The sequence below is a fragment of the Convolutriloba macropyga genome, chromosome 13, assembly GCF_964194025.1.
Source record: "Convolutriloba macropyga chromosome 13, txConMacr16.3, whole genome shotgun sequence".
Classification (NCBI taxonomy): domain Eukaryota; kingdom Metazoa; phylum Xenacoelomorpha; order Acoela; family Convolutidae; genus Convolutriloba; species Convolutriloba macropyga.
In genome coordinates this window covers 30,060,073-30,087,169 of record NC_134480.1, presented here as the reverse complement: position 1 = coordinate 30,087,169, position 27,097 = coordinate 30,060,073, and the positions used below count along the sequence as shown (strand labels likewise).

Genomic DNA, 27,097 nt, shown 5'->3' with positions numbered 1-27,097 from the left:
GATATCGGTGGAATTTCATTTTTTTAACTCTAAGAGGAATGAAGTCCTTTTTTTCAACAATTCAAAGAATTTTGGTTACATGGGGGAGTGTCGTTTTTGTGAGATGTGCCCACACTTTGTTGACAAGCGTTTGAAACGAGATAATCGGGTGAAGATCTAGGGTTTAAGTCACAGAACGGTGTCTAAATTGACGTTTATAGAGTTCTAAGCCCAAGATGCGTTTTTGAAGTCATTGATTCAAAGAAAAAAGGCCAGTTTTCATGCTTTTGAAGTGAAAATGGCGAGGTTTATTCCATGTTTTTTGTACAGTTTTTATTGGCTTTACTTGGCATCAGATCATATCAGATATTTTATATTGTTTAATTGTATAGTTGCCTTTACGTGAAATATTTTAGCTAATTGCTTTGGCAATGCCAAGTTTAGCTCAAAAATTATCATAAATTTTTTTCGTTCTTTTTTACTTCAAAGGGCCAATAAAGTTTCCTATCCCAGCCAGTATAATATGCAATGTGTAATTGATGAAATTTGTTATGTTTAGTACACCTTCGTGATCAACTTCATTGCGTGCATTTTGTGTGGAGTGGTTGTGAACACTTTCTGTCCCCTCTTCCAAATATCCGAAATGGCAGGTGAGTTCAACAATCATCGTATCTTCACTTTCTGTCTACCAAAACTGTCATTTCCTCTGTTCATCTAACAACTCTGAACAGTTTTCTGTCTTGAGAAACCAAACAAATTGCAATTCTTTCCTATTACAGACCCATGAAAGCTTTGAATCAATATTCTATGACGAATTGAACTTACCTATTGTAAAGAATTAGCTAATTTCCTGAAATGAGAAATTTATGTTATGATGCCTTCCATTATTAATGCATCCTTCTGCTTTGCTATCAGACAATCCAAAGACCAATCAATTGACACAATTATATCATAGTGGGATAACTGATTTTAATGGTGGCCATAACGCGCACTGTATCTTTAGTGTCTATTGATATTCTATTGTGCATTGAATAAATTTTTATCATGAGCAGCTGAAAGAATTTGCTGCCATCTAGAACAACTTTCAAATTTTCCTCTCGCCTATCCGATAATCACCCGGCACCAAATCGGGGCAACCACTACGAGGCTAAAACAATAAATGTCCGAAAAAAAATGTCGTTAATACTAGAATAACTTTCATTTCATAAATGGAAGAAAGCTGTAAAATTTCGAAGGGGTTGATGGAGACAAAAGTGCACTGTTCATGCCAATATTGTCTACTAAATGACTATGAACTGAGCTGAAAAGTGATACTACTTGAATGAAATGGTCAGTTTCTGTGTTTAGAACCCGAATTTATAAGGGACACCTCAATTGCCTACAAGCTGGTCTATTGCTACATAGGCACCTTGCTCTACAGATTCAGGTCAGTTCTAATTATATTTCACAAAAAAGAAATTTCTAATTTTTAATAAATGTCCCGTGAGTTGGTTATATCGCAATCAAAAACCTTAAGTTATTATTGAAAGTTAACTGCGTCAAAAACAATCAGTCGAAATAAGGTATGGACGACAAAGCAGAATTTTGATTATGTTGAATAAATAGAAACACGCGGTCAATATTACAATATTTATTTACACACAGTAAACTGGGAGTGAACTAAAAAAAAGATCCTGGAAATAAATTGTTGTTGCTCTTCCCCAAATCTGTTAAATGAAATAAATTCATATAAACTAACTAAATGACGCCGATAATTGTTTTTATTGCAATATCATGACATGTAGTAAATTTAATTACACTGCATATTAGCTAGCCTTAGTCTCGGCTATTAGATCAGTAAATTGTTCTTTTTTCATAGGTACTACTTTGCGTGGAAATTGGGAGAGTCTATCTGCTATGCTGGTGGGTTTGGTTTCACGGGGTGGAGTGCGGACGGAACTGAGCAATGGGATCTCATCAAGAACTGTGCTATGGTCAAGCTAGAGGTGCTCAATCTGATAATATTTCGGATCATTTCTCTCAACCTTGCACCCCCTCCCGGATTGACTCTCCTGCTATACTCGCCCCGTCTCTTCTCCCAACTCATATACCCACCAACGTAAAGCACATGCAACCTTCTTTACATACCAGCAATGCATACAATAACGCATTCTTATTTAACCGGTGCTCATAAACGGCACTGGGGGGGGGGGAGGGGTGTGCACATCGGTGACTTATACCTATTTTGTTTAATAGCCGCACAGCGCTAGCTGGGGCTATTATTGGCTTTCTCTTGGTTTTTTACAATTCAAAGTTCACTGTTCACACATTTTCATGATTTTTGAAGTCAAATTGGAGTGGTGATTTTGGTCACGCCGAAACAGGAAGTGGAGCGAAAAAGCGAGTGGTTTTGCGGCGTGATTTTTTTTTCGCTCTCATTTTAAAGTAGATTGAGAAAACGGCGTTTGAGCAAAAATTCGCTTTCTCGCTAGTGATTTTTTGTTCACATGCGGCAATTTCACTATGATTTTTACTGTTTTTTTCGATTTTTTAGATCGGATTTTTTTCTAAATGGTTTTCCCAATCCATTCATAGGTCTAGTTTTCTGTTTAGTCAATAAAAATTCTTTGAATTGTACGTCAGGACTTGTCCTGCTATGTTTTTTTATTTCGTCGTTATGATTTTTGCTACGACCATATGACGTCACAGCCATTTTTTTTCATTCGTTCATGCAATTTCAACTGAACTGCATGTGCGACGTCATTTTTCGCTCTTAGTGGAGCGAGTTTTTTTATATGCGCCTGATTAAATTTTTGGTCACACTTGACTTGCCTCACTCTCAAAAATGACTTCCTCAACTTAAAATTGACTTTTGTTTACTTTAATTCAAAGAGGTAACGTCAAATGGGTGTGTGTGACTCTAAATGAAGGTTATTTCAGCTCAGCTAATGGAGGCAGCAATAACTTATACAGATTTTTAATCAAAATATAACAGATCAGCCTTCACTGAAAAGACAGATTTTTTTGGTCTGTCTTTTTTACTGTGTTTTTAGCCTGTCGATCTACGAATCTATTGCGGCTATTTTCTGGCAATCGGCCAGCTATATTTTGATTATTTTGTTGCAATGCGTCAATGAGCTCTGGTTGTAACAAAGGAAAAATTGCACAAAAAGATTCAGCATCTCTTTAAAACACAAAACAAGACCGAATACATCCCACCACTCATTAATTTAGCAATCATTTTGAAAATCATGTGATCGATGAGTTACTCAATGCCCGCTGAATGCACTTTTTAACGAAAAAAGGAGGAAAAATTGAGTTCAATCCCAATGATTAAAATATCAAGCAAAGCAGAGATGGAACGAAAAGATTTGGGGCCATTCAATTTCGGGGGAGGGGATGAATGCTTGATTTTTTCAATGTCAGTATTGCTAGGCTGTTCAGAATCATGAGATGAATAGGGTTGTGGGGTTGCTATAGCTGTATCGGCTTGACTTAAATTTATCAGGATGATTGGTATGGGTAGAGGCGTTGGCCGGCACTTCATCAATTTAGATATACCTATACATTGCAGGCATGTCGAGATCTGTGAAAACTGTTGGCTGCCATGGATGTTCTTTTTAAAAGCATCGTTCAGGTTATTGATGAATAGTTTTTTTCGGGGTTAGCAAAACAAGCTAAGAATTACATTTTTTTGTGGTCTGCGTTTGGAGAAATGATAGTGTCGCGGCATCTTTTAGATGCACGGAGTTGTCATCGGGTCTGTTGGTTCCTTTATTTCAAAGCATGTGCCTTTTCTACAAATCAAGTTGCAGCAGTTCGAGTAGAATTGTGCAGTAATTTGATGTTTGTTGCGTTTTTTCTATAATCAGGTAATCAGTGGAGTCATCAAAATGTTGAGCATTGCAAGATTGTTCGAGATGCTTCCCCAGGTTTTCAGAATTCATATAACTTAAGATAAGTGTTTTTCATATTGTGTTTGCAATTGTGGATGTTCATCAAAATGGCGAAATTCATAGTGGGCTGCTCGTTTGACCACAGGTTCGAAGCGCGTGGACCCTTCTTTACATAACAGCAAAACATAAAATAACGCATTCTTATTTAACTGGTGGTCATAAACGGAACTGGAGGGCATCAGTGACTTTATACCTATTTTGTTTTGATTTTTCTGTTACAAGGCGTCAAGGAGCTCTGGTCGTAACAAAAGGAAAAATTGGACAAAAAGATTCAGCATCTGTTTAAAGCACAAAACCAGTCCGTATACATTCCACCTATCGAACATGAAGACTCAGACTCAAATAAAACTTATAAAATGTTCACTATCTATTAATAGAATAAACTCAATTCTGATTGGACAAAAGTGTAAATGAAAAGTATAAATAAGAAAGGCATTACACGAATTATTCATTCATTCTTCAGTTGATTCTTGTGAAACTTAGTGCTATTTGCCATCCTCAGAACCTGTGAAGTTTCACATCTTAGCAGAATACCGGACGCTTGCGAACCTAAAATATTTTAAAAGGAAACATAAAAATTGCACACGGAACCTAAATATTAGTAGGAAACTCCTTTTAGAATCGCTATGCAGAGAGGTACCATACCACCACTCATTAATCTAGGAATGATTTTGAAAATGATGTGATTTGTGAGTTATTCAATGCCCATTGAATGCACTTTTTAACGAAAACAAAAACAGGAAAAATTGAGTTCAAACCCCAATGATTACAATAGCAACCAAAGCAGAGATGGAGCTAAAAGAAATGTGTTCTTTTTGTTCATTGGATTTCTGTGTGTGCCAGATTTTCAAGTTAAGCTGTTATTTTTTATTAAGCTGTTTGATCTCTCGAAGCGGTTATTGCTGCATTTCACTTGTCTGTGAAAAGCAACAAAAGTTACTTGAGTGAAATGCCATGAGTTGTGGCAATTGCCCACTATTGAACTCCTTAGTCCCATTTAGGCGCCCACTTTTGAACTTCTTAGTCCCATTTAGGCGCCCCTTCCAACCCCCACCCGACTGAAGCAAGCTGCAGTTGATTAGAGCTCCCACGAGTCGTTCGAGGGCAATTCTTCCGACGTTTAGTCGGTTATGTTTTAGCAATTTTCGTTTGCTCAAACTAACCGCGATTTTTAAGTCGCCACCCAGTGCTGCTGCAGTTTTATCACTCTTTAGATGCACGCAATGTCAAAACGGCATTGGAGGCATAATTTCCTGATGTGAGCTATTTTGGGAAGTTTTGACTACTCCTGTCCCTCACACCACAACCATATTTTTCCTGGACCCTCCCAAACTTTTGCATAGCTGCTCTAAGTTTAAGTTAGCTACTACCAAAGACAAGAATTTGAGATTCATTTGACAGCAATTTGTCCAACATCGGTAGTTTTTTTTGTCAATTTTGTGTTTATCAGATTATATATAACTTAAGATAAGTGTTTTTCATATTGTGTTTGCAATTGTGGATGTTCATCAAAATGGCGAATTTCATAGTGGGCTGCTCATTTGACCACAGGTTCGAAGCGCGTGGACCCTTATTTACATAACAGCAAAATATAAAAACGCATTCTTATTTAACTGGTGGTCATAAACGGAACTGGAGGGCATCAGTGACTTTATACCTATTTTGTTTTGATTATTCTGTTACAATGCGTCAAGGAGCTCTGGTCGTAACAAAAGGGAAAATTGGACAAAAAGATTCAGCATCTTTTTGAAGCACAAAACCAGTCCGTATACATTCCACCTATCGAACATGAAGACTCAGACTCAAATAAAAATTATAAAATGTTCAATATCTATTAATAGAATGAACTCAATTCTGATTGGACAAAAATGTAAATGAAAAGTATAAATAAGAAATGCATAACACGAATTATTCATTCATTCTTCAATTGATTCTTGTGAAACTTAGTGCTATTTGCCATCCTCAGAACTTGTGAAATTTCACATCTTGAGCAGCAGAATACCGGACGCTTGCGAAACTAAACACTTAAAAAATATTTTAAAAGGAAACATAAAAATTGCACACGGAACCTAAATTTTAGTAGGAAACTCCTATTAGAATCGCTATGCAGAGAGTTACCATACCACCACTCATTAATCTAGGAATGATTTTGAAAATGATGTGATTTGTGACTTATTCAATGCCCATTGAATGCACTTTTTAACGAAAACAGGAAAAATTGAGTTCAAACCCCAATGATTACAATAGCAACCAAAGCAGAGATGGAGCTAAAAGAAATGTGTTCTTTTTGTTCATTGGATTTCTGTGTGTGCCAGATTTTCAAGTTAAGCTGTTATTTTTTATTAAGCTGTTTGATCTCTCGAAGCGGTTATTGCTGCATTTCACTTGTCTGTGAAAAGCAACAAAAGTTACTTGAGTGAAATGCCATGAGTTGTGGCAATTGCCCACTATTGAACTTCTTAGTCCCATTTAGGCGCCCACTTTTGAACTTCTTAGTCCCATTTAGGCGCCCCTTCCAACCCCCACCCGACTGAAGCAAGCTGCAGTTGATTAGAGCTCCCACGAGTCGTTCGAGGGCAATTCTTCCGACGTTTAGTCGGTTATGTTTTAGCAATTTTCGTTTGCTCAAACTAACCGCGATTTTTAAGTCGCCACCCAGTGCTGCTGCAGTTTTATCACTCTTTAGATGCACGCAATGTCAAAACGGCATTGGAGGCATAATTTCCTGATGTGAGCTATTTTGGGAAGTTTTGACTACTCCTGTCCCTCACACCACAACCATATTTTTCCTGGACCCTCCCAAACTTTTGCATAGCTGCTCTAAGTTTAAGTTAGCTACTACCAAAGACAAGAATTTGAGATTCATTTGACAGCAATTTGTCCAACATCGGTAGTTTTTTTTTGTCAATTTTGTGTTTATCAGATTATATATAACTTAAGATAAGTGTTTTTCATATTGTGTTTGCAATTGTGGATGTTCATCAAAATGGCGAATTTCATAGTGGGCTGCTCATTTGACCACAGGTTCGAAGCGCGTGGACCCTTATTTACATAACAGCAAAATATAAAAACGCATTCTTATTTAACTGGTGGTCATAAACGGAACTGGAGGGCATCAGTGACTTTATACCTATTTTGTTTTGATTATTCTGTTACAATGCGTCAAGGAGCTCTGGTCGTAACAAAAGGGAAAATTGGACAAAAAGATTCAGCATCTTTTTAAAGCACAAAACCAGTCCGTATACATTCCACCTATCGAACATGAAGACTCAGGCTCAAATAAAAATTATAAAATGTTCAATATCTATTAATAGAATGAACTCAATTCTGATTGGACAAAAATGTAAATGAAAAGTATAAATAAGAAATGCATAACACGAATTATTCATTCATTCTTCAATTGATTCTTGTGAAAATTAGTGCTATTTGCCATCCTCAGAACTTGTGAAATTTCACATCTTGAGCAGCAGAATACCGGACGCTTGCGAAACTAAACACTTAAAAAATATTTTAAAAGGAAACATAAAAATTGCACACGGAAACTAAATTTTAGTAGGAAACTCCTATTAGAATCGCTATGCAGAGAGTTACCATACCACCACTCATTAATCTAGGAATGATTTTGAAAATGATGTGATTTGTGACTTATTCAATGCCCATTGAATGCACTTTTTAACGAAAACAGGAAAAATTGAGTTCAAACCCCAATGATTACAATAGCAACCAAAGCAGAGATGGAGCTAAAAGAAATGTGTTCTTTTTGTTCATTGGATTTCTGTGTGTGCCAGATTTTCAAGTTAAGCTGTTATTTTTTATTAAGCTGTTTGATCTCTCGAAGCGGTTATTGCTGCATTTCACTTGTCTGTGAAAAGCAACAAAAGTTACTTGAGTGAAATGCCATGAGTTGTGGCAATTGCCCACTATTGAACTTCTTAGTCCCATTTAGGCGCCCACTTTTGAACTTCTTAGTCCCATTTAGGCGCCCCTTCCAACCCCCACCCGACTGAAGCAAGCTGCAGTTGATTAGAGCTCCCACGAGTCGTTCGAGGGCAATTCTTCCGACGTTTAGTCGGTTATGTTTTAGCAATTTTCGTTTGCTCAAACTAACCGCGATTTTTAAGTCGCCACCCAGTGCTGCTGCAGTTTTATCACTCTTTAGATGCACGCAATGTCAAAACGGCATTGGAGGCATAATTTCCTGATGTGAGCTATTTTGGGAAGTTTTGACTACTCCTGTCCCTCACACCACAACCATATTTTTCCTGGACCCTCCCAAACTTTTGCATAGCTGCTCTAAGTTTAAGTTAGCTACTACCAAAGACAAGAATTTGAGATTCATTTGACAGCAATTTGTCCAACATCGGTAGTTTTTTTTTGTCAATTTTGTGTTTATCAGATTATATATAACTTAAGATAAGTGTTTTTCATATTGTGTTTGCAATTGTGGATGTTCATCAAAATGGCGAATTTCATAGTGGGCTGCTCGTTTGACCACAGGTTCGAAGCGCGTGGACCCTTCTTTACATAACAGCAAAACATAAAATAACGCATTTTTATTTAACTGGTGGTCATAAACGGAACTGGAGGGATTCAGTGACTTTATACCTATTTTGTTTTGATTTTTCTGTTACAATGCGTCAAGGAGCTCTGGTCGTAACAAAAGGAAAAATTGGACAAAAAGATTCAGCATCTGTTTAAAGCACAAAACCAGTCCGTATACATTCCACCTATCGAACATGAAGACTCAGACTCAAATAAAACTTATAAAATGTTCACTATCTATTAATAGAATAAACTCAATTCTGATTGGACAAAAATGTAAATGAAAAGTATAAATAAGAAAGGCATTACACGAATTATTCATTCATTCTTCAGCTGATTCTTGTGAAACTTAGTGCTATTTGCCATCCTCAGAACCTGTGAAGTTTCACATCTTAGCAGAATACCGGACGCTTGCGAACCTAAAATATTTTAAAAGGAAACATAAAAATTGCACACGGAACCTAAATATTAGTAGGAAACTCCTTTTAGAATCGCTATGCAGAGAGTTACCATACCACCACTCATTAAGCTAGGAATGATTTTGAAAATGATGTGATTTGTAAGTTATTCAATGCCCATTGAATGCACTTTTTAACGAAAACAAAAACAGGAAAAATTGAGTTCAAACCCCAATGATTAAAAAAGCAACCAAAGCAGAGATGGAGCTAAAAGAAATGTGTTCTTTTTGTTCATTGGATTTCTGTATGTGCCAGATTTTCAAGTTAAGCTGTTATTTTTTTTAAGCTGTTTGATCTCTCGAAGCGGTTATTGCTGCATTTCACTTGTCTGTGAAAAGCAACAAAGTTACTTGAGTGAAATGCCATGAGTTGTGGCAATTTATCAGGGACTTAGTTTTATTTTTTTTGCTTTTTTGCTCGAAGAGAGGCAATTATTGCAAACGTGTGTGTCTTTTTAAGCACAATTTTTGCTTGACGGTTTTGACTTTTTGAGTGACTTTTACGCCCTTGACTTTTTGCGTTTCGCGTTATCTAAAATTCTGTCTCAGCCACATTATGAAGCCCACTATTGAGCTTCTTATTCCCATTTAGGCGCCCCTTCCAACCCCCACCCGACTGAAGCAAGCTGCAGTTGATTAGAGCTCCCACGAGTCGTTCGAGGGCAATTCTTCCGACATTTAGTCGGTTATGTTTAAGCAATTTTCGTTTGCTCAAACTAACCGAGAATTTTAAGTCGCCGCCCAGTGATGCTGAAGCTTTATTAATAGTTAAATGCACGCAAAGTCAAAACAGCATTGGAGGCATAATTTCCTGATGTGAGCTATTTTGGGAAGTTTTGACTACTCCTGTCCCTCACACCACAACCATATTTTTCCTGGACCCTCCCAAACTTTTGCATAGCTGCTCTAAGTTTAAGGTAGCTACTACCAAAGACAAGATTTTGAGATTCATTTGACAACAATTTGTCCAACATCGGTAGTTTTTTTTGTCAATTTCGTGTTTTTCGGTGGGTTTCGTCTGCGTACGGACGTATTTTATTCTGTTCTATTTTTATGCTTTAATCATTATTATGTGTCCTATAACAACTTTGACGCAAATCATTTATCAATTGTGTTTCAGCTGAAATTTGTCGTTTTTAATCTGTTGGAATGCTTTTTGCTGTTATATGTTGACTCACGCGGTGCTTCAAGGCAGGCAACAGATATTTTTTGCGCGAACGTTGTCCATTTGACAACAAAAAGGATCATACTAGACTCCAGAAATTTTGTTGAAAATTGAAAAGAGAAGCTTATATTTGGATTCATAGTAGCCTTGTCAACTATCCAGCCGTAAAATATTTTGCTTCCGGACTTTGTTAATTCATCAATTAAACTTTTGTTTCGTGATGTTGGATTTTTCCGATTTTTAAATGATAGTTCGCCTTGTCGAAAATGAGAATCTGGGGGCATTCGAGCTGATGGTTCTTGTTAGTGCGGACAGAGGCGTTGGCTTTCACGTCATCAAATAAGATATACATGTACATTGCAGGCATGTCGAGATCTGTAAAAAGTGTTGTCTGTTAGGAATGTTCGTTTTAAAAGCATTGTTCAGGTTTTTGATGAATGGTTCAATTTTTTTCCGGTTTTAGCAAAGCTAGCAAAGAAACTACACTTTATATTATCTGCGTTTTGATAGTCGATTGTTACGTGGCAGATTTTAGATGCACGGAGGTGTTATCGGGTCTGTTGATTTTCAGTGCCTTTTCTACAATTTAAGTTATGACAACAGTTCAAGTATAATTTTGCAGTAACTTTACGTTTGACCACGTTTGTTTTCTATAATTAGGTAATCATCGGTGTAGTCATCAAAAAGTTGGGTATTGCGCGTGTTTTTTTAAAATGTTTGATCAAGTTTTCAGAATATAAGCTCTAACTTCGAAACACGTGTTGTTCATATTGTGTTTGCCAATCTGGTTGTTTAATAAAATGAGTAATTCCGTAGTTGGCTGCTGGTTTGACCACAGAGTCGAAGAATTGTTGGGCTCTGTTCCATTGATTTTTTTGAACTATTGAAGTTGTTTCTTTGACAACCGTTTGTAGGTTCGGTAATGCAATAGCCAGATCGTCCGTGTAAATACAGGCTTCGTAAGGAGCTAGTTGGTTTTCTTGATAGGTATGCCTTAAAAGGATTTTACAAGAGGTGTGATGGCTTGTCGCATTGGGGATTTCCGTTTTTGTATATATACGAAACTTGTTTCGTTTATTTTGTGTAGGATTTGCGCTAGGCTGGCTGGTAGTTGAGCAGAGTGGAGCTTGTAGACCAGATTATGTCTGTTTTTGACACGAAATGCCTTAGTCAATTCGACGAAACAGTCGTAGATGGGTTTGGTGTGTTAATCTGCCGTTTTTTATATGGTTGAATGACTGTCCAATAGCTGTCATAGTACTGCGTGCGTGTCTGTATCCATTCGGCTCGTTGGGTAATAGGTTGTTGTCTTCTACCCAGTTGTACTCCTTTGTAGATGATTGTTATGAACGATTTGAGTATGACCGCTTGTATTGCCAGACCTCGGTAGTTTGTTTGTTTGTATTATGCCTTTGTGTTTGTAAATAGAGATTATTCTGATTTGTTCCCAGTTTGTTGTTTTTTGGTTGGTATTTATAGTGTTTGTTAGTTGTTTTGGTATGATACCGAATTTTGAGACTTGGTAAACTGCTCTGCAGATTTCGTTTGTGATGCCGTCCTCGCTTTGGGCTTTATTTTTACTCCAGTATGCGAATTGCTCTTCTTTCTCATATATCGTGAATGGTTCTTCTATGGTGGTTGCTGTGGAGTGGTTCAATTTTTTTGGGTTTTAGTAAAGCAAGCAAAGAAACTACACTTTATTTTATGATCTGCGTTTTGAGAGTTGATTGTAACGTGGCAGGTTTTAGATGCAAGGAGGTGTCATCGGGTCTGTTGGTTTTCAGTGCCTTTTCTAAATTTTAAGTTATGACAACAGTTTAAGTATAATTGTGCTGTACTTTACGTTTGACCACGTTTGTTTTCTATCTTTAGGTAATCATTTGAGTAGTCATCAAGAAGTTGATTATTGCGCGAGTATTTTAAGATGTTTGATCAGGTTTTCGGAATATATCCTCCAACTTTAAAATACGTGTTGTTCAAATTGTGTTTGCCAATTTGGTTGTTTACTAAAATGAGTAATTTCCTAGTTGGCTGCTGGTTCGACCACAGATTCGAAGAGTTGTTGGGCTGTGTTCAGATTGACCTTTTTGAACTATCGGAGTTGGTTTTTTGACAACCGTTTGTAGGTTCGGTGATACAATAGTCAGATCGTCCGCGAAAATACAGGCGTCGTAATTGATTTTCTTGATAGGTATGCCTTAAAAGATTGCCTTACAAGAGTGCTGATAGCTTGTCGGATTGAGGACTCCGTTTGTGATTGAGGACTCAGTTAATTTCCCCAGACAGATGATTTCCGTTATTTTGTATATGTACGGTAGTTGTCTCGTTTATTTTGTGTAAGAGTTGTGCTAGGCTGACTGGTAGTTGAGCAGAGTGGAGCTTGTAGATGGGCTGTGTGTGTTAATAAGCCGTTGTTTATATGGTTTATTAATTGTCCAATAGCTATCATAGTACTGCGTTCGTATCTGTATCCATTCTGCGCGTTCGGTAATAGGTTGTTGTCGTCTACCGAGTTTTAGACTCCTCTGTAGATGATTGTTACGGACTATTTGAGTATGGCCGCTTGTATTACCAGACCTCGGTAGTTGTTTGTGTCTGTTTGTATGCCTTTGTCTTTGAATGGGATTGTTCTTATTTGTTCCCATTTTGGTATTTTTTGGTTGATAAAGATAGTGTGTATTAGTTGTTTTGGTATGATAGCGAAGTTTGAGACTTGGGAGACTGCTTTGAAGATTTCTTTTGTGATGCCGTCCTTGCATGGGGCTTTATTTTTCTTCAGTATGCGAATTGATCTCTTTTATCGTGAATGGTTCTTCTAAGTCATGGCCTTGATTACCGTGGTGTTGATTACCGTGTAGGGTGGGGTTGAAGATTGGGCGTTGTTGTTGGGTTGTAATATATAGTTCCGTGAAATGTTGCGACCATTCTTACCAAACTAAGGCTTGTTGGGTTTGTTCTTAAATGGGCTTTTGTTACGTTCGATAGGGCTAGAACTGATGATTGTTTTGGGCGATCTAATTTTGAGCCTTCACTGACATCCTCTTTCTGTCGTTCTGTTTTTATCGTTTTTTGGCTCTCCGCTGATTAGGATTGAGCTAATAATTTTGCCAGGCAAAGTGCAGTACTTTTAGTAGACCGTAGCAGTCTTTTTAACCACGGTTTTGAGGGGTGGTGCGGTTTGTGTCGTGCACTTTGATAAGATTGTGGTTGCATATAGTTCTTAAACATTGGGAATTGGATTGTTCAGTACGTTCATACATGATTGGTTAATGATGTTGGAGTTGATTTTCGTTGTCCTGCAGCACATTTGGCTTTGCAAATAGAGAACGAAATAGAAACACTCTTCAATACAATGCTCCCGACAAAGAGATCTATTTCTTTTTCGTTCTCTATTGCACTAATTTCTCATAGTTTAGAGACTGTTACTTTAACTCTGTTCAAATATATTGTTCTTGACCAGGTCTGATAATGTATTTTATTAGGAATAGTTCCTTTATGATCTTTAAGAAGCAAGTTTAAACCTAACATCCAATTGCATCTTATTTTGATATTTCTTGGCTTCTTAATAAGCACTGTCTACTACAGTCATTTGCTTTCCTCTCCTTTAATCTTTAGCAGTTCTGAAGCCATTTAATTTAAGTTCATTTTGATTTTTTTTTAGATATAAGCTTACCAATTTTGCTTTTTAGCATCTAGATTTTTTCATATTCTACACCATCAAAAGGATAAAGCTGAAAATGTTCTGGATCTTCTCTTCTCGATCAGGATGTCGACTATGGCAGGCAACATCTTTGGAATGAGCTATCGTTTGCTCATAAAACAAAAATAGTCTGGCTATAGAATTTTGTCATTGAAAATGTATATTTTGCTCAGGGCATCGCTTTGGTACAGTTTGTGGTTATACTCTTTATTTCGGGTACCAATATTTTGATCCGGTTTAAAATGTTCGTCAAGTTAGAAAGATTTTTCTCTTCTCGATTGTCGTTGATTAAGAATGAATTCACTTCTTATGTCCGCCCTTTTTAATAGAGCTTCAAAAATAAATTCTTACCCCGATTTACCATTAAGCTGTTTTGGAATGTTTTCAAAAGGCTTCTTTCTTCTCTACTCGGAAAATTGATGAAAAAAGATTTCTGATGAGAGGGTCGGAACGTACTGTGAAACCGCATTTCAAAACATACTGTTTCATTGATAATGCCTCGTGCTGCTCATTAGGGATTCAATTATATAAAATATTATTTTTAATTATTGGGGTATAATACTGTCAATAATTGATGGTCCTAATATGCAACGTGGCCGGGAGTTCATTCTCTGTTTTCACTCTGTTCTTCAAATGTTTAACTCCTACTTTTCTTCGTTTTTAATTTATACGTGGGTGTTTAATTTCAAAATTTTCCCTTCAATCATCCTGCTTGTGACTTTTAAGTCTCTGTCAATTTGAGCCAAGTCCAATTAAAGAAAATGTTGGAAGAAAATTCAGTTGCGATGATCGCGAGGCAATATCCTTTCACTAAAGGAGAAAGTTTCTTTTAATTGGATATTTGTTTCCGCTACTCTATGATTGAATGCTAATCTTTATACTCTATTGAGCTTTACTCATCTTTCTCTCCCTCTAAACTCTCCCTTTTTCTTTTTTCAATAGTTCATCAGCAGCTATAAATGGATACTTTGTGTGCGTTTGCAATAATCGCAATTGCGTGTTTTTATGCGTAATTTTTAGCTTGTAATTGAAATGGCGACGTCAATGAATAAATGTTAAGGAATGCCTAAAATTGATGCACAATTTTAATGCCAATTCTTAATTGCTCAAATTTATTCCATTCAAAAAACATGTAAGCCTATGATTATTTTCTCCAACTAAAAAAATATCTTTTGTATGACTTCTATGGAACTGGCCCGATTACATTTTGTGAGGCTTGAATGGCAAACAATATAGGCATTGTGTCCTTCTGCGAGACGTGGTGTATTTTTATTTTTATACACTAAGCCTCAATGAACACTCACATAGATGCCCCAAATGTTTTATTTAGTTAATAAAAATGTCAGTTTTTTTAGAAATAGTGCAACACAAAATGTTAATTTTCAAAAATTCGATGTCAAAAATTTGATGAACAGCTGAGAGTGGTTAAAAAATGCCAATTGAGGTCCAAACTGTGCTCTGATTATTCAGAGAGATTGGAGATTTGCTAAACCATCGATCCCAATCCGGGCCTTCTTGATAAATAAAGTCAGTAATTCTCTCAACATTGAAAACATTTCTAGAACATGTTTTTAATTTTTCTTCAAAAGATCATTCAAGTTAATTTTTAGTCAGTACTATTAATTATAAATACTTGAAAGCACTTCCCGTGCAGTCGAAATTTTTCAAAAGCCGTGAATTAACAAGAAGCTGATTTGATAACTCATTCTTTCTGAAAAACAATGCAATTAGTTAATATTGATTCAAAAACTCGTTGAAAAATGCTTGAATTCGGACGTTGTCTTATTTCTTATACTCATACGTTGCTCGCGATTGAGTTTTTGAAGCAAGAGAGAAAAGGCTAATATTCCGATTATATAGGAAAAACAACATTCGAACAAACATAATATAATGAGCCCCACGATTACATGATGCTCGCTAATTTATCACAAAGCTGACATCTGCAAACAAAGCTGCATCTGCACCTGGATTGTCTTCTATCTTAAGTTCATTCAGAATTTGTATAGGCTTTCATCTGAAGATTCATCAACAGTATTGTGGTGGTGCAAAAAATTGTAGGTGATAAGGGCCCTGGAAAAATTATTTAAAAATTCTGCATTTTAGTTTTTATTTGCATTTAAAAGGATTTCGATTATTCTGTGTCTTAAGCCGGGATTAAAGTTAAATGTAACGTAATCAGACGAGCGCTTAGAATGTTTTCCGATAAAAATGTTTATATACAAATTGAGTTTAGGTTAACGTTAATTGGTATCGTAACGGGGAGGTTTGTTATAATTAAATTGTTCGACATACGATTTTATTGTTCCAAATACACAAATACCCAGCAGTAACTTTTAATTTGGAACTTCTCTTGTGTGGAAATGATAACGCCTTGGAAGAAGCAGCTGGGAAATCGTAGGTCTAAATTGAACTCAAATAAGGATTTAGTTTTTGAGATGAAATCGTTTACATGTTGTGGTGATAGAATGCTCTACCAGACTTTGTTAATCGGTGTTGCAAAGGTACCAAAAATTCCAAGATTTTTTTTGCACAAATTTGTTTTGAGCAGGAGATGTTTTGTTTTTGCAACGTTAGATGTCATGCCGTTTCGCAAGTTCCAAAGAGCTAAACAGCTCACTTAGTATGGTCCGTCACTTGTAACTTTTAGTAAGGCTAATAAATGACCGCTTAGAGTATCCAGTTGACATCTGTAAAGTAGGTAATAATTAATAGCCGCCTTCATCTTCTCAGCCGGCTATTATAGCGCTCCTATTTTGTTTTTTTTTTACTTCGTCGAACTTTTTTTCGCTTTACCCATTTTGCAGCTTTTTCTCTTCTCTAGGCTAGTTTAACTCTTCTGTCATTCTACTCAAAGTCCTTTTAAACAGCAGCTGCTTAGCAAAGCAATTCAAAATGAAGATAGTCAGGATTTAAAACAATCAAAGTCATGAATAGAAACGGGATAAACCCATAAAGCCCATTTTTAGATGCCCGGTGCTTGAACTTTGTTCTCATAAGTTTTAGTTACTATATATAATGCTTTTTGGTATTGATACTAGATCCTGTAGCCTCTCACTGAGAGACAGGAGTATGTTCAATTACGAAATGACATCAAAATAAATCGCACTTAAAAATGTTTATATACAAAAATCAATTTTTGTTAATATTTTCTTTTCTTTCAATCCCAATAGAGTTATGGGAATCAACGGCGGCTATTTTCCGGCAATCTGCCGGGTATGTTTTAAACATCTACTAAAGTTCTTGTCCAAACCAAGTGATATCAGCTTTGACGTCAGAATGCTGAAAGGAATTTTATAGAAGGCCTTGGCGTTATCTTAGTATGTGGAGTAAAGAGTCTTTTATTTTACTTCCTTTAAAACAGGTTTTCAAAATACTCAACAACTTGAATGTGTTTTGTGGCAGAAATCCAAAATGACTTGGATGAAGCTTGTGCTTGATTCCTAGAAGGTTCTTAGCTAGTTGCTTAGAAGACAATGGTATAGTTATAGGATTATGATGGGTAAACAATCTTTTGTGACAAGATAAGTTCTTGTCAAAATAATAAGGCTTACAATTTATGCGATCAAGAGCGATTTAAAATCGTTTGATACGAAAAATGTTGGCTTGTTTTGTGATCACGTTGGATAGTAGGTAATTTTTCAAAGTTTTGGCAAAAAAAAACAAATCAAAACTGTTTTACAACGATGAACTTAGTACTTTGAAAATATTTTCAGTTGAAGCTAGTGAGCCATTAGGAGAACAAACTTAATCAAGTTGAGCAAAATTTTCAAAAATTTTTTGCTGAACTCTAAGCTATTTTGATTTGTTTTTGTTGGTTTTCACATAGACTTTCTTTTGGCTTTATTCGTAATATTCAGACGGTGTATCGTAACGGAAGTTTAGGTGATTGGGTTTAGAAGCTTTTTCTTTGTATGCTTCTCCAGCAGCTATAAGTTTTTCCAATGCATATTGTAAAAGTTTTCAGCTACATCTTCAAGGTAGCGTACACAAGAATTTTCACTGAAGGTGTTCACAAATTTCGGAAGATCAGTAATTGAGTTTGCTGAACGATCATCAGAGAGGGAGTTGATGGTTTTTGAGCAGCATTTTTGTTTGAAGGTTCTTTGAGAGTGGTCAGGTAGAGAAAAAAATTTTCAACAGAAGATTCCAATTAACCAAAACCACTATTTGTCAGGAGAATGTAAAAAAAACGTTTAACTTTATGAGAGTGCTTTGAGATGAGTTGAGAAAGGTAAAATGAGTAGAAAACGTAAAGCTAATTTCTTTCATACAAATTTGGGCTCTTTTTTCAAGCAAATTTGGTTAAACGCAAGAGTTGCTGGACTGGGGCGTAAATAGAGAAGGAGGAAAAGGTGTTTCATTGGTTTTTATCACGGCAAAAGAACAGAAGTTTTGAACAGGGTTGTCCTTTATTTCAATCGAGCAGCATTTCTTTTCAGTGTAACAAGACGTCCATTAAGTTTATCTGATCGTTCAGTTCGTGAGACAACTTTACATTATAAAAGAATACGAGATCATGTAGGCTGAACAAGGAGAAATATAATCCGGTTTCAATCAGCTGATAGCAATAATTATCAAAAATTTTCCTTAATTTTATCCTTCAGGCAGAATTTGAGCTTAACAAAAAATAGGGATTGCGCCTCAGGGATTTCTTGTTTCATATTGCAGCCCTTCTGTCACGGCAGGAAGAGAGTATTACTTCAGTATTCTTAGTAGGTGTTGGTTTGGTCACCCGTATTTTCTTGGATATTGTAGAAAACAATTGTTTGTTCGGTAACTTTGTCGTAATCACGCTCAACCAAAGTTGTTAATTCGCCATAATTTGTCTTTGAAGTTATGCTGAACGAAACTTAGTATTTCAGGGATAAATGACGCTAGAGACACGATGAATTTTTGTTTCTCGCCAAGTTGCAATTTTGCTTCACGTAAAAGACATTTTAAATCGTTTTTTTGGCTTTGCTGATTAAAGATTGTAGTTCATTTATTTCAAGCATTAAATTTATTGACAGTGGGGGTTGAGACTACGTGGCTATAATCTCCTGTCATTTTAAAGAAGAATAGAAAACAATTAAATAAAAGAGAGAAGAGTAACTTCGAATCAGTTGCCAAACAAATGCAAAAACAAATACAAATGTGAAACAAATGAACAGTAGTTGCATGACCTTCTGAGAGAAGAATCTCTTGAGGTCAGGCAACAGCAAAATCAAGAGATTTTTAATTTGTTTCTTTTGCGAAGGTGTTCTCCGACGCTTTCCTTTTATGATAACCACAGTTGGACAAGCTGGCACCGGATACAGTTTTGAGCAGGTTTAACTGCAAAACAATATATAGGATGAAACTTACGGTTTGATAACTTCAATAACATGAATACCATATTCTCTCAATCGTGGAGCAATGTAATCGGTTAGACACTGGTCGGTGTGTCGTTGACAGTAAACAATAGCAATCTTTTTGGACTTTAGGTTTCACTATAGACAGAAATTCTACGGTAGACAAAGGATTTCCTTGGCTGCTTTTGTATGGTGTTGAGCTATTTTTTATGGCGTTGTTCCACAATATATTGTGGTGACCCAATCGCCTTTTTTGGAATACCTTTAGAGGATCCGTGGCTCTGTAGCTATTGGATAAACCACAGAAAGGAGTACCTGAATTTGATTCGTGTTTGAATTTCTTTATCTCAAAGGACTTTCGGAAGACTCTGGCAAGGGTGCTGGCAACAATAACTTTCAGAACAGGGGACCACCACAGTCACGATTTCTAGGTTTTTTCCAAATTTTTGGACGGCTATTGACTTTTTGAGTGACATTTATATCGGTGACCTAAATTGCGCGATTTATATTCATACTGTTCTCTGATTCAGATGGACTCAATTGAGGGCTCAATTTTTCATTCAGCTGAACTCAATTTTTCATTTCACTTCAAATCTTAATAGTGGTTCACATTAACCTCTAATCACGTCATTTGAAGCCATTTTGAAAGTTATTGCCTTTTGTGAATTTATTGCCCCTGACTGAAACAGGCTGAAATTAAGAAACGAGGCTATACCCGTGGTACAAGAGGAAAACAATTTTTCCTCGGTAATGTTAATCATTACTTAGTCATTAGAAGCAGAAGAAATAAAATTTAAAAGTACCATTTTGTTGACCAAAACAAACTAAATTAGAATAAGTAAATCAGAAACAATGAATCCAGTGTTTCTCAAACAGAACACGGTCAGCTTAGAGAAAATTTTATAAATGAAATACTTAATTGCTCTAAATTTTTCCTACATTTAACCAGTCTTATGTTTTTAATAACTCAGTGCAGAAGCATTGCTTCAGTTCGTCTTCCTGATTGTTCACTTGTAATGTTAGCATTTGTGTTGGCATGTGAAGACAGCCACCAGTTTCAAAGTGGTGTTTGACGAGTGGAACAAACAGACGGCCAAATGGCTCCGATTCATCTGCTACTCTCGCATCACAAACAAGACCACAGCCACCAATGCCGTCTTTGCCCTCTCTGCCGCGTGGCATGGGTTCTACCCAGGATACTACGTCACATTCGGACAGGGCATGCTATTCGTCGCCATAGGCAGAAAGGTCGTTGTTCGTTTTCTTTTGATAGAAATTAGACTTCTTACTTTCCGCCAAATTAGATGATAGCTTCTACTATGTGATGTTGCTCAAATTGAAGCAACATTTTCAACTTAAAAAGGTGTAATGTTTTGACTCATGGTTTTAAAGTTCCGTTATCGTTTCAAAACAGTAAATTTTTTTTTTCAGGAAAGAAAATTTGGGTTTTCTGCTTTATGTGGTGGGAAGCAACATGTGTTAAGAACCCGCTAATCTCTTGATCTAAGCAATGATTGATTAACAGATTTTACTGCCAGCAAGAATTCACTCAACGCGAAGGAAAACCGAAATACAGCAAGCGATAAACAAGGATTCGTAACAATGAATTTGGAAATATTGGCCTTGATTGTAAATGGGTTTTCCAATTAAACGAAAATATAGTTCTTGTCACCCTAATTGTAATGCCCTTATTATAATTGTGTTGTGCTATACAGGTGCGCAAATTGGTTCGTCCTCGCTTCCAGTCCTCCTCCGGTAGCCAGATGGCGTACGGAGTGATCACATTCCTGGCCACACATGCCGCACTCAGCTTTGGAGTAGTCGCACAAATTCTTCTCCGTCTCTCATTAGTCTACAAAGCATACCTGTGAGTAGAAGTAATAAAATAATGAAAAATTAGTTCTCAAATGTACACAAGTTGAGGTGCCAGACCAAAGTCGATATGTCCAGACCAAAATGAACTCATCACTGGGGCGTCGTGCGTTGAAAATTACACACATGTGAGAGTCTTGACATAATGTTTTTGAGCGCACGATAATTTGGACATTTTTTGGAACGCTCAATGACTGCATATTTTTGAATGCACGAAAGTTTGGACACTGGACATGTCTACTTTCGGTGTGGGACCTCAGCTCAGCCTGGATAAGACTGTTTTTTGAAATCAATATAAACACATCACCTAGACATGCCAATAACACATCAAAGTTCATAAATGGTCTTCAAAAGCCTAGTAGAGCCTTGTATGGTGCAAATTTTATTTTTGTATAGATAAAGCGCTGAATTCTTTTTAAAACTTCTCGGAAGCTAAAACTTTTTTCACCTCTACACTTTCGATTAAATTGATACAACGTCGAATAAGTTGATATCAAAATAATGTTTGAGCATTTTCGAAGAAGTTATTGTCAACTATAAAGTATCTGACTGTTGTAGTGGCTTTACTGGTTATCAGAGTGGACGAGGACTTAGATGTGTCCTGTCGGTGGAAATTAAATTTGAGTGGCTTTTTTTGTTCTCCTGTTTAATAGCTGCAGTAGCGATGGCTGAGAGGCGTTTTTATTGGTATTTCCTTAATTTTTTTTTGTTTCCTTGTCGAGCTTTTGTTTGCTCAACTCTTTGTAAAATTAGTTTTTGTTTATTTGTGCGCTTTGCCAATTTTTGTTTATTTAAGTGAGTACTGTTTTGGTTGGGCATGCTTATCTTACTCGTAGTGACCGTGCTTACATTAATTGGAGGAATTGAGGTCAACTGACGATACATGGCAATTGGAATTGATTAGAGGGAATCTTCGAACAAAATTCTAAGTCAACAAAACATCACAGCATTGAGCATTTTTAAAATGATTTTTTGCTCAGTTATTTTTAGCACGTTTGTTGCGTAACAGTATTTCAATGCTACAGATTTGTAAAGCTGATAAGTCTGCTTTCGTCTAAATTTTATATCAATTCATCAAGTTCTTAGTGGTTAATACAGTTGATCAGCCATTGTTTTGTTACTGAAGAGAACGATTGCACTGTACGTCGATCTTGATTTTTCATCTATTCATTTTTAATCGCCGCCCTCATCTTCTCAGCCGGCTATTATAGCGCTCCTATTTTTAACAATTCAAGTATTGGAATTGTATTGGGGCGCTGTCTTTTTTTTAAGATCTGTTCACACATTTTCATGATTTTTAAAGTCAAATTGGAGTAGTGATTTTGGTCACGCCAAAACAGAAAATGGAGCGAAAAAGCGAGTGGTTTTGCGGCGTGAATTTTTTTCGCTCTAAATTTAAAGTAGTGTGAGAAAACGGTGTTTGAACAAAAATTCGCTTTCTCGCTAGTGGTTTTTTGTTCACATGCGGCAATTTCACTTTGATTTTTACTGTTTTTTCGATTTTTTGGATCGGATTTTTTTCTAAATGGTTTTTCCAATCCATTCATAGTCCGTTTTAGGTCTAGTTTTTTTTAGTCAATGAAAATTCTTTGAATTGTACGCCAGGACTTGTCCTGCTATGTTTTTTTTTAACTTCGTCGAATAAAAAAATGTTTCGCTTTACCTCATTTTGCCACGTTTTCAACATTTTGCGTAATATCTTTTGGACTTCTCTAGCCTAGTTTCTCTCTTCTCTCATTCTGATAAAAGTGATTTTCAACATCAGTTGCTCAGCAAAGCAATTCAAAATGAACAGAGTCAGTATAAAAAATTGATGTCAGAAGTAGAAACGGGATAAACCCATAAAGCCCAATTTTAGATGCCCGCTATTTGAATGTCGTTCCTATAAGTGTTAGTTACCATCTCTAATGCTTATTGGTATTGATAGTAGCCCCTGTAGCCTCTCTCTAAGAAACAGAAGTACGTTATGTTCAATTACGAAATGCCATCAAAATATATCGGACTTGAAAAATGTTTTTGTACAAAAATCTTTTTTTAATATCTTCTATTCTTTCAATCCCAATCATGCTGATTGGAATCAACGGCGGCTATTTTTCGGCAATCTGCCGGCTTTGTTTACAAAATGTTGGATCTTGATTTTTTGCATCTATTCTTTTTTACAAAATGCTGTCTGAAAATTTAACACGATAGGGGACTCCAGTTTCTATTCAAAATTTCCCTTTTGGCTGCGCTATTTTTGAATGTTTTAAAATCTGTCAGTGAAGTCAATAGAAGTCTGATTGAACTGTCTTAATTTTGCAAAGGAAGTAGCGTGTTGCTATAATGAAAAGCCAGCCGTTTTGGCCAGCAATTATTATAGTTTAAGTTTGCTTTCTTCTGTAGCAGCTTTTTTGAAGCAGCTTTTATTACAGTAACTGCTATTACTCGTTTTACGCTTAATGAAATTTGCTTTTGTTCATTGCAGTCATTTAATTTCTCTCAAACGAAGTTTTGTGACAATTATTCTAAACGTAATGGTCTTTAATGGTAATTAAGGAGGAGTTTTGATATTACACAGGTTTTTTCTAAGCTGAAATGTTGTAGAAACAATCTGTTGTCACTGTTATCAGCGGGAATTTTTTGGGCTTTTAAGTTGCTCGCAAACCAAGTTCGTAGCAATCATAATAGTCCTGTGGTCTTCTATTTGACTCGAAGTGGCGTATTGGTATTACATAGGTTCTTTTTAGCTGAAGCAAACTTGTTCATGACTTGAATTTTGACTTCTGTTCTCAAACATCGAACTTTAAGAGTAGCTTAGTTTGTATTAGACAGTAATTGAGAATTGCGGGTAATATTCAAGGTGAAAAATTCGTTTTTTTCGAAGCCATATAGTTACCTCTGCCCCCTACCTAGCCAAAATACAGACCAACCACTTACCTATCAAACTCTTTTGCCCTCCCGCACCCCAATACCTCTTCACCGCCTAAACACCATCTACCCCCTATAACTACCTAACCTCCACACACGCACACATACTTCCTACCTACCCCCTATGCACCTATCTACCCCCTGTATATACCCCCAACTACCTTACCACTCCCAGTAATCTACCCCTACACGTATGTAACCCCGCCCCACCTCCTACCTACTTACCCCCCCCCCCCCCACACACACACACACACACACACAACTACCCACCTAAACACATTCAGAACTAAAAATTGATTAATTTATTCTTACTATATATTGCTTTGATTTTTTTGATGGTTCTGAAATATGTTGATTTATTTTTTAGTGCACGACTTTTCGCAATATTTCTGGCGTTATAGCGGCTGTACTTTTGGTGCAAACTTTTTCGCTTGACCGTTTTGACTTTTCAATTGACTTTTACGCCTTTGACTTTTTCGTTTTACGTGATCTAAATTTATCTCTTACATTCACAGTGTCAGCAGCTGAGCCCAAGTGGCAGCAGTTCACTACTAAGATTCGAATGAAAAGTGCACCGAAATTGGTGTATTTTTCCACTTTAAATATTATTAATGGTTATGGTGGCATATAATGACCTCTAATGACGTCATTTGAAGCCCCGCTTAGTGTATCTAGTTACTCCCCCCGAAGGGCTACATCCCTCCCCTCCCCCTCGGCTGAATCCATTAGATCAACTTTTGACAGTGGACAAAATTTCGACGCTATGAAATGTCAGAAAGGTGATAAAGGTGCACGACGTTGATGAGACGATTTCAAGAACTGTCTGTAAAATTAGGGTAGATATCAGAGAAATCAAGTCAATTTGGACCACCCGATTGTGTGGGTCCATAACTGAGTAAATTTATGGGGGAGTGCTTTGTTTGCTAATAAGTTTACGGAACGTACATCTTATTTGCGAAGATCAGATTGTGGTTGTCTCTTTTTTATTAAGAATCACGCTGGCACGGATTCAACCTTTTTTTTCAATGAACAGTAGGTCGAGTGTTTATGCTAAGAAAGCGTTCTGTGGTATTTTAGCTCGATGTACTTTTACATACCAATATTATCATTCATTCTCCTCTACTGTCCCATTCCGAAGCCAAGAGATGAACAGAAACAACAACAACAACAGAAAATGAAAGCTAAAGAGAAAGAGGAGCCGCCTATTGCTACTGAAGGCACCTCAAACACCATGCCCAGCTCGGAAACATCTTTGCCTTTGTCTCCAATGGTCTCGACTGAAGTGCGCAGACGAACAGATGCAGCTGCAACTGCTACGCCCACTGAGAACAAAACGATACAGACACCCACTCCAATTGGAGACAAAACTCACGACTCCTGAGTTGTTGTACAGTTGGGGAAAATTAGAACTTCTTCCATCCTACCCCCCCCCCCCTTTGCTAGACTTTGACAATCTTTAATTGACCCAGTAAAACGAAATTTGATACATCTTTCCAAGTTGCAATATCTTGATAATTCTTGCAATCCCAAAAATTGAAATACCGTAACAAGAGCTTGAAGCCGATCTTATCAGGCTATACAAAACATTATCAATGCAAAAGCGCCCAATAGGGCAATTGAAAAGGAAGAGGAAGTTCACGGGGAAGTGGAAAGAATAGATTTTGAGTAGGAGTTTTCGCACCACTATTGCACAGCAAACTAAGTAACTGACTATTAATTAGCAAAGTGAAGTAATCTTGTAGTAATACTAACAATCATCACTTTTAGTTGTTGAGGGTTTCTATCCTCATATCTCATGTATGTACATCCGTAAACAATCCTGTCATTTTTAACCCACAATAGTGTCATCTTATCTTGTACATGACCATCACTACTCCCGCCCCCACCCAAGGAGAAAGCTTAGAAAGTTGAAGATTCGATTGCTTAGTTTCGGAATTTTCAACGAATTTCAACGAACGCGCTTTGTACGACCAGAATTTAAAAAATTTTGATCATTATTGGCACACATGGCGGAGATATCTTCTTGGAGATGAGAGGTCATGAAGAGACAAGATTTCGAAGCAGTTGAGCTCCTTGTTTGGCAGAATAGATTCCAACATTAATTACAATCCAGTTTGCATTAATTTGAATTAATCTGTTATGAATAATTCACGTCTAAAACCAGGAGCTCGATGAGCGTTTGAATTTGTTGACCCTAGGTCTCAATTTTTGTTCGTCATCAAAAAGTTTAGTGATCTGTCCCACGTTCACATTGTGTACAAAGTCATCATATCTGATCCTGTTTTAAATTTTCGGCAATTTAATTTGCTCAAAGTTCTCTATTTTCATTAAAAAGACGGTCTAGCTACAAAGTCTGCGTGGTTTTTGACAGCAGGTCTACCGAAGAAGAACAATATCCTATTTAACTTCATCGCAAATGATTGGCAACAAAGTCATATCGTTTATCTGTTACAGCCGCATCTCCAATCAACTGTGAGCGCATTACTACAACGAAGCAGCTTTTTGTCTAAAAAAGTAGTCTGCTTGCAGGAAGATGGTAGAAAACAAAAAGGACAAAAATATTAAGTTCTTAGAAGATATGCGATTTGCGAAAGGCAGAATAACCTACACTATAAGGAAAATATACAAAGCGAGATCGCAGTCATTAAAAAAGTGACCAGCCGGTAGTTCCGCGCGTTCACAGTAGAAGGATCTAAATTTTCTTAAAGGGAACAAGTACTGTGAGCTATAAATTAACTCAATGTCAGGAAGTCAAAACGCGATTATTGACGCGCATGTTTCTCATTTTATGTTACACTCTGATTGTGGTCGTTTCAATCGTGTTGACAAAAGTTTTCAGAAACTGCTAAAAGATTGGATATGCAATTGTCTCCGCTCTAGCCAATCAATTTCAAAGACTGTTTGGTTTTCCTGCCAAATGGCCAACAATTAGAGCCCAAGCTTAGTTTAGAAAAACTGCTGCAGATAAGTAATAATGATTTTGTTAGAAGGGTGTTTTGGTTGTCTGTATGAAGATTAGTGGGGTCCTAATTGAGGAACTCAATTCCATTTGTTCAAGTCCTTCTTCAGAGACCAAGGGAGCGTCCCGAGGTACCACCCACAGAAAACCTTTGGAGAAGGAATATAATGTCTCATCGAACGTAAAAATGATGTACCATAATACGACGCTCTCTCGTTTTCGTCATTAATAGCCGCGAAGCGATATCTGCT

At 36.7% G+C, this 27,097-nt stretch overlaps 1 protein-coding gene across 1 annotated transcript in view; it reads left to right on the top strand.

Moving 5' to 3' along the window:
* The window catches only part of LOC142351582 (lysophospholipid acyltransferase 6-like), a 48,630-nt gene extending 22,858 nt beyond the window's left edge, over positions 1-25,772 (top strand). Inside the window, exons 7-12 of the mRNA XM_075403690.1 lie at positions 539-629; positions 1,327-1,405; positions 1,838-1,964; positions 20,153-20,356; positions 20,824-20,975; positions 24,965-25,772. Coding sequence (XP_075259805.1) covers positions 539-629; positions 1,327-1,405; positions 1,838-1,964; positions 20,153-20,356; positions 20,824-20,975; positions 24,965-25,268 — 957 coding nt within the window. The 3' untranslated portion in view covers positions 25,269-25,772. The remainder of the gene's footprint in view (positions 1-538; positions 630-1,326; positions 1,406-1,837; positions 1,965-20,152; positions 20,357-20,823; positions 20,976-24,964) is intronic.
* Positions 25,773-27,097: the final 1,325 nt, after the last annotated feature.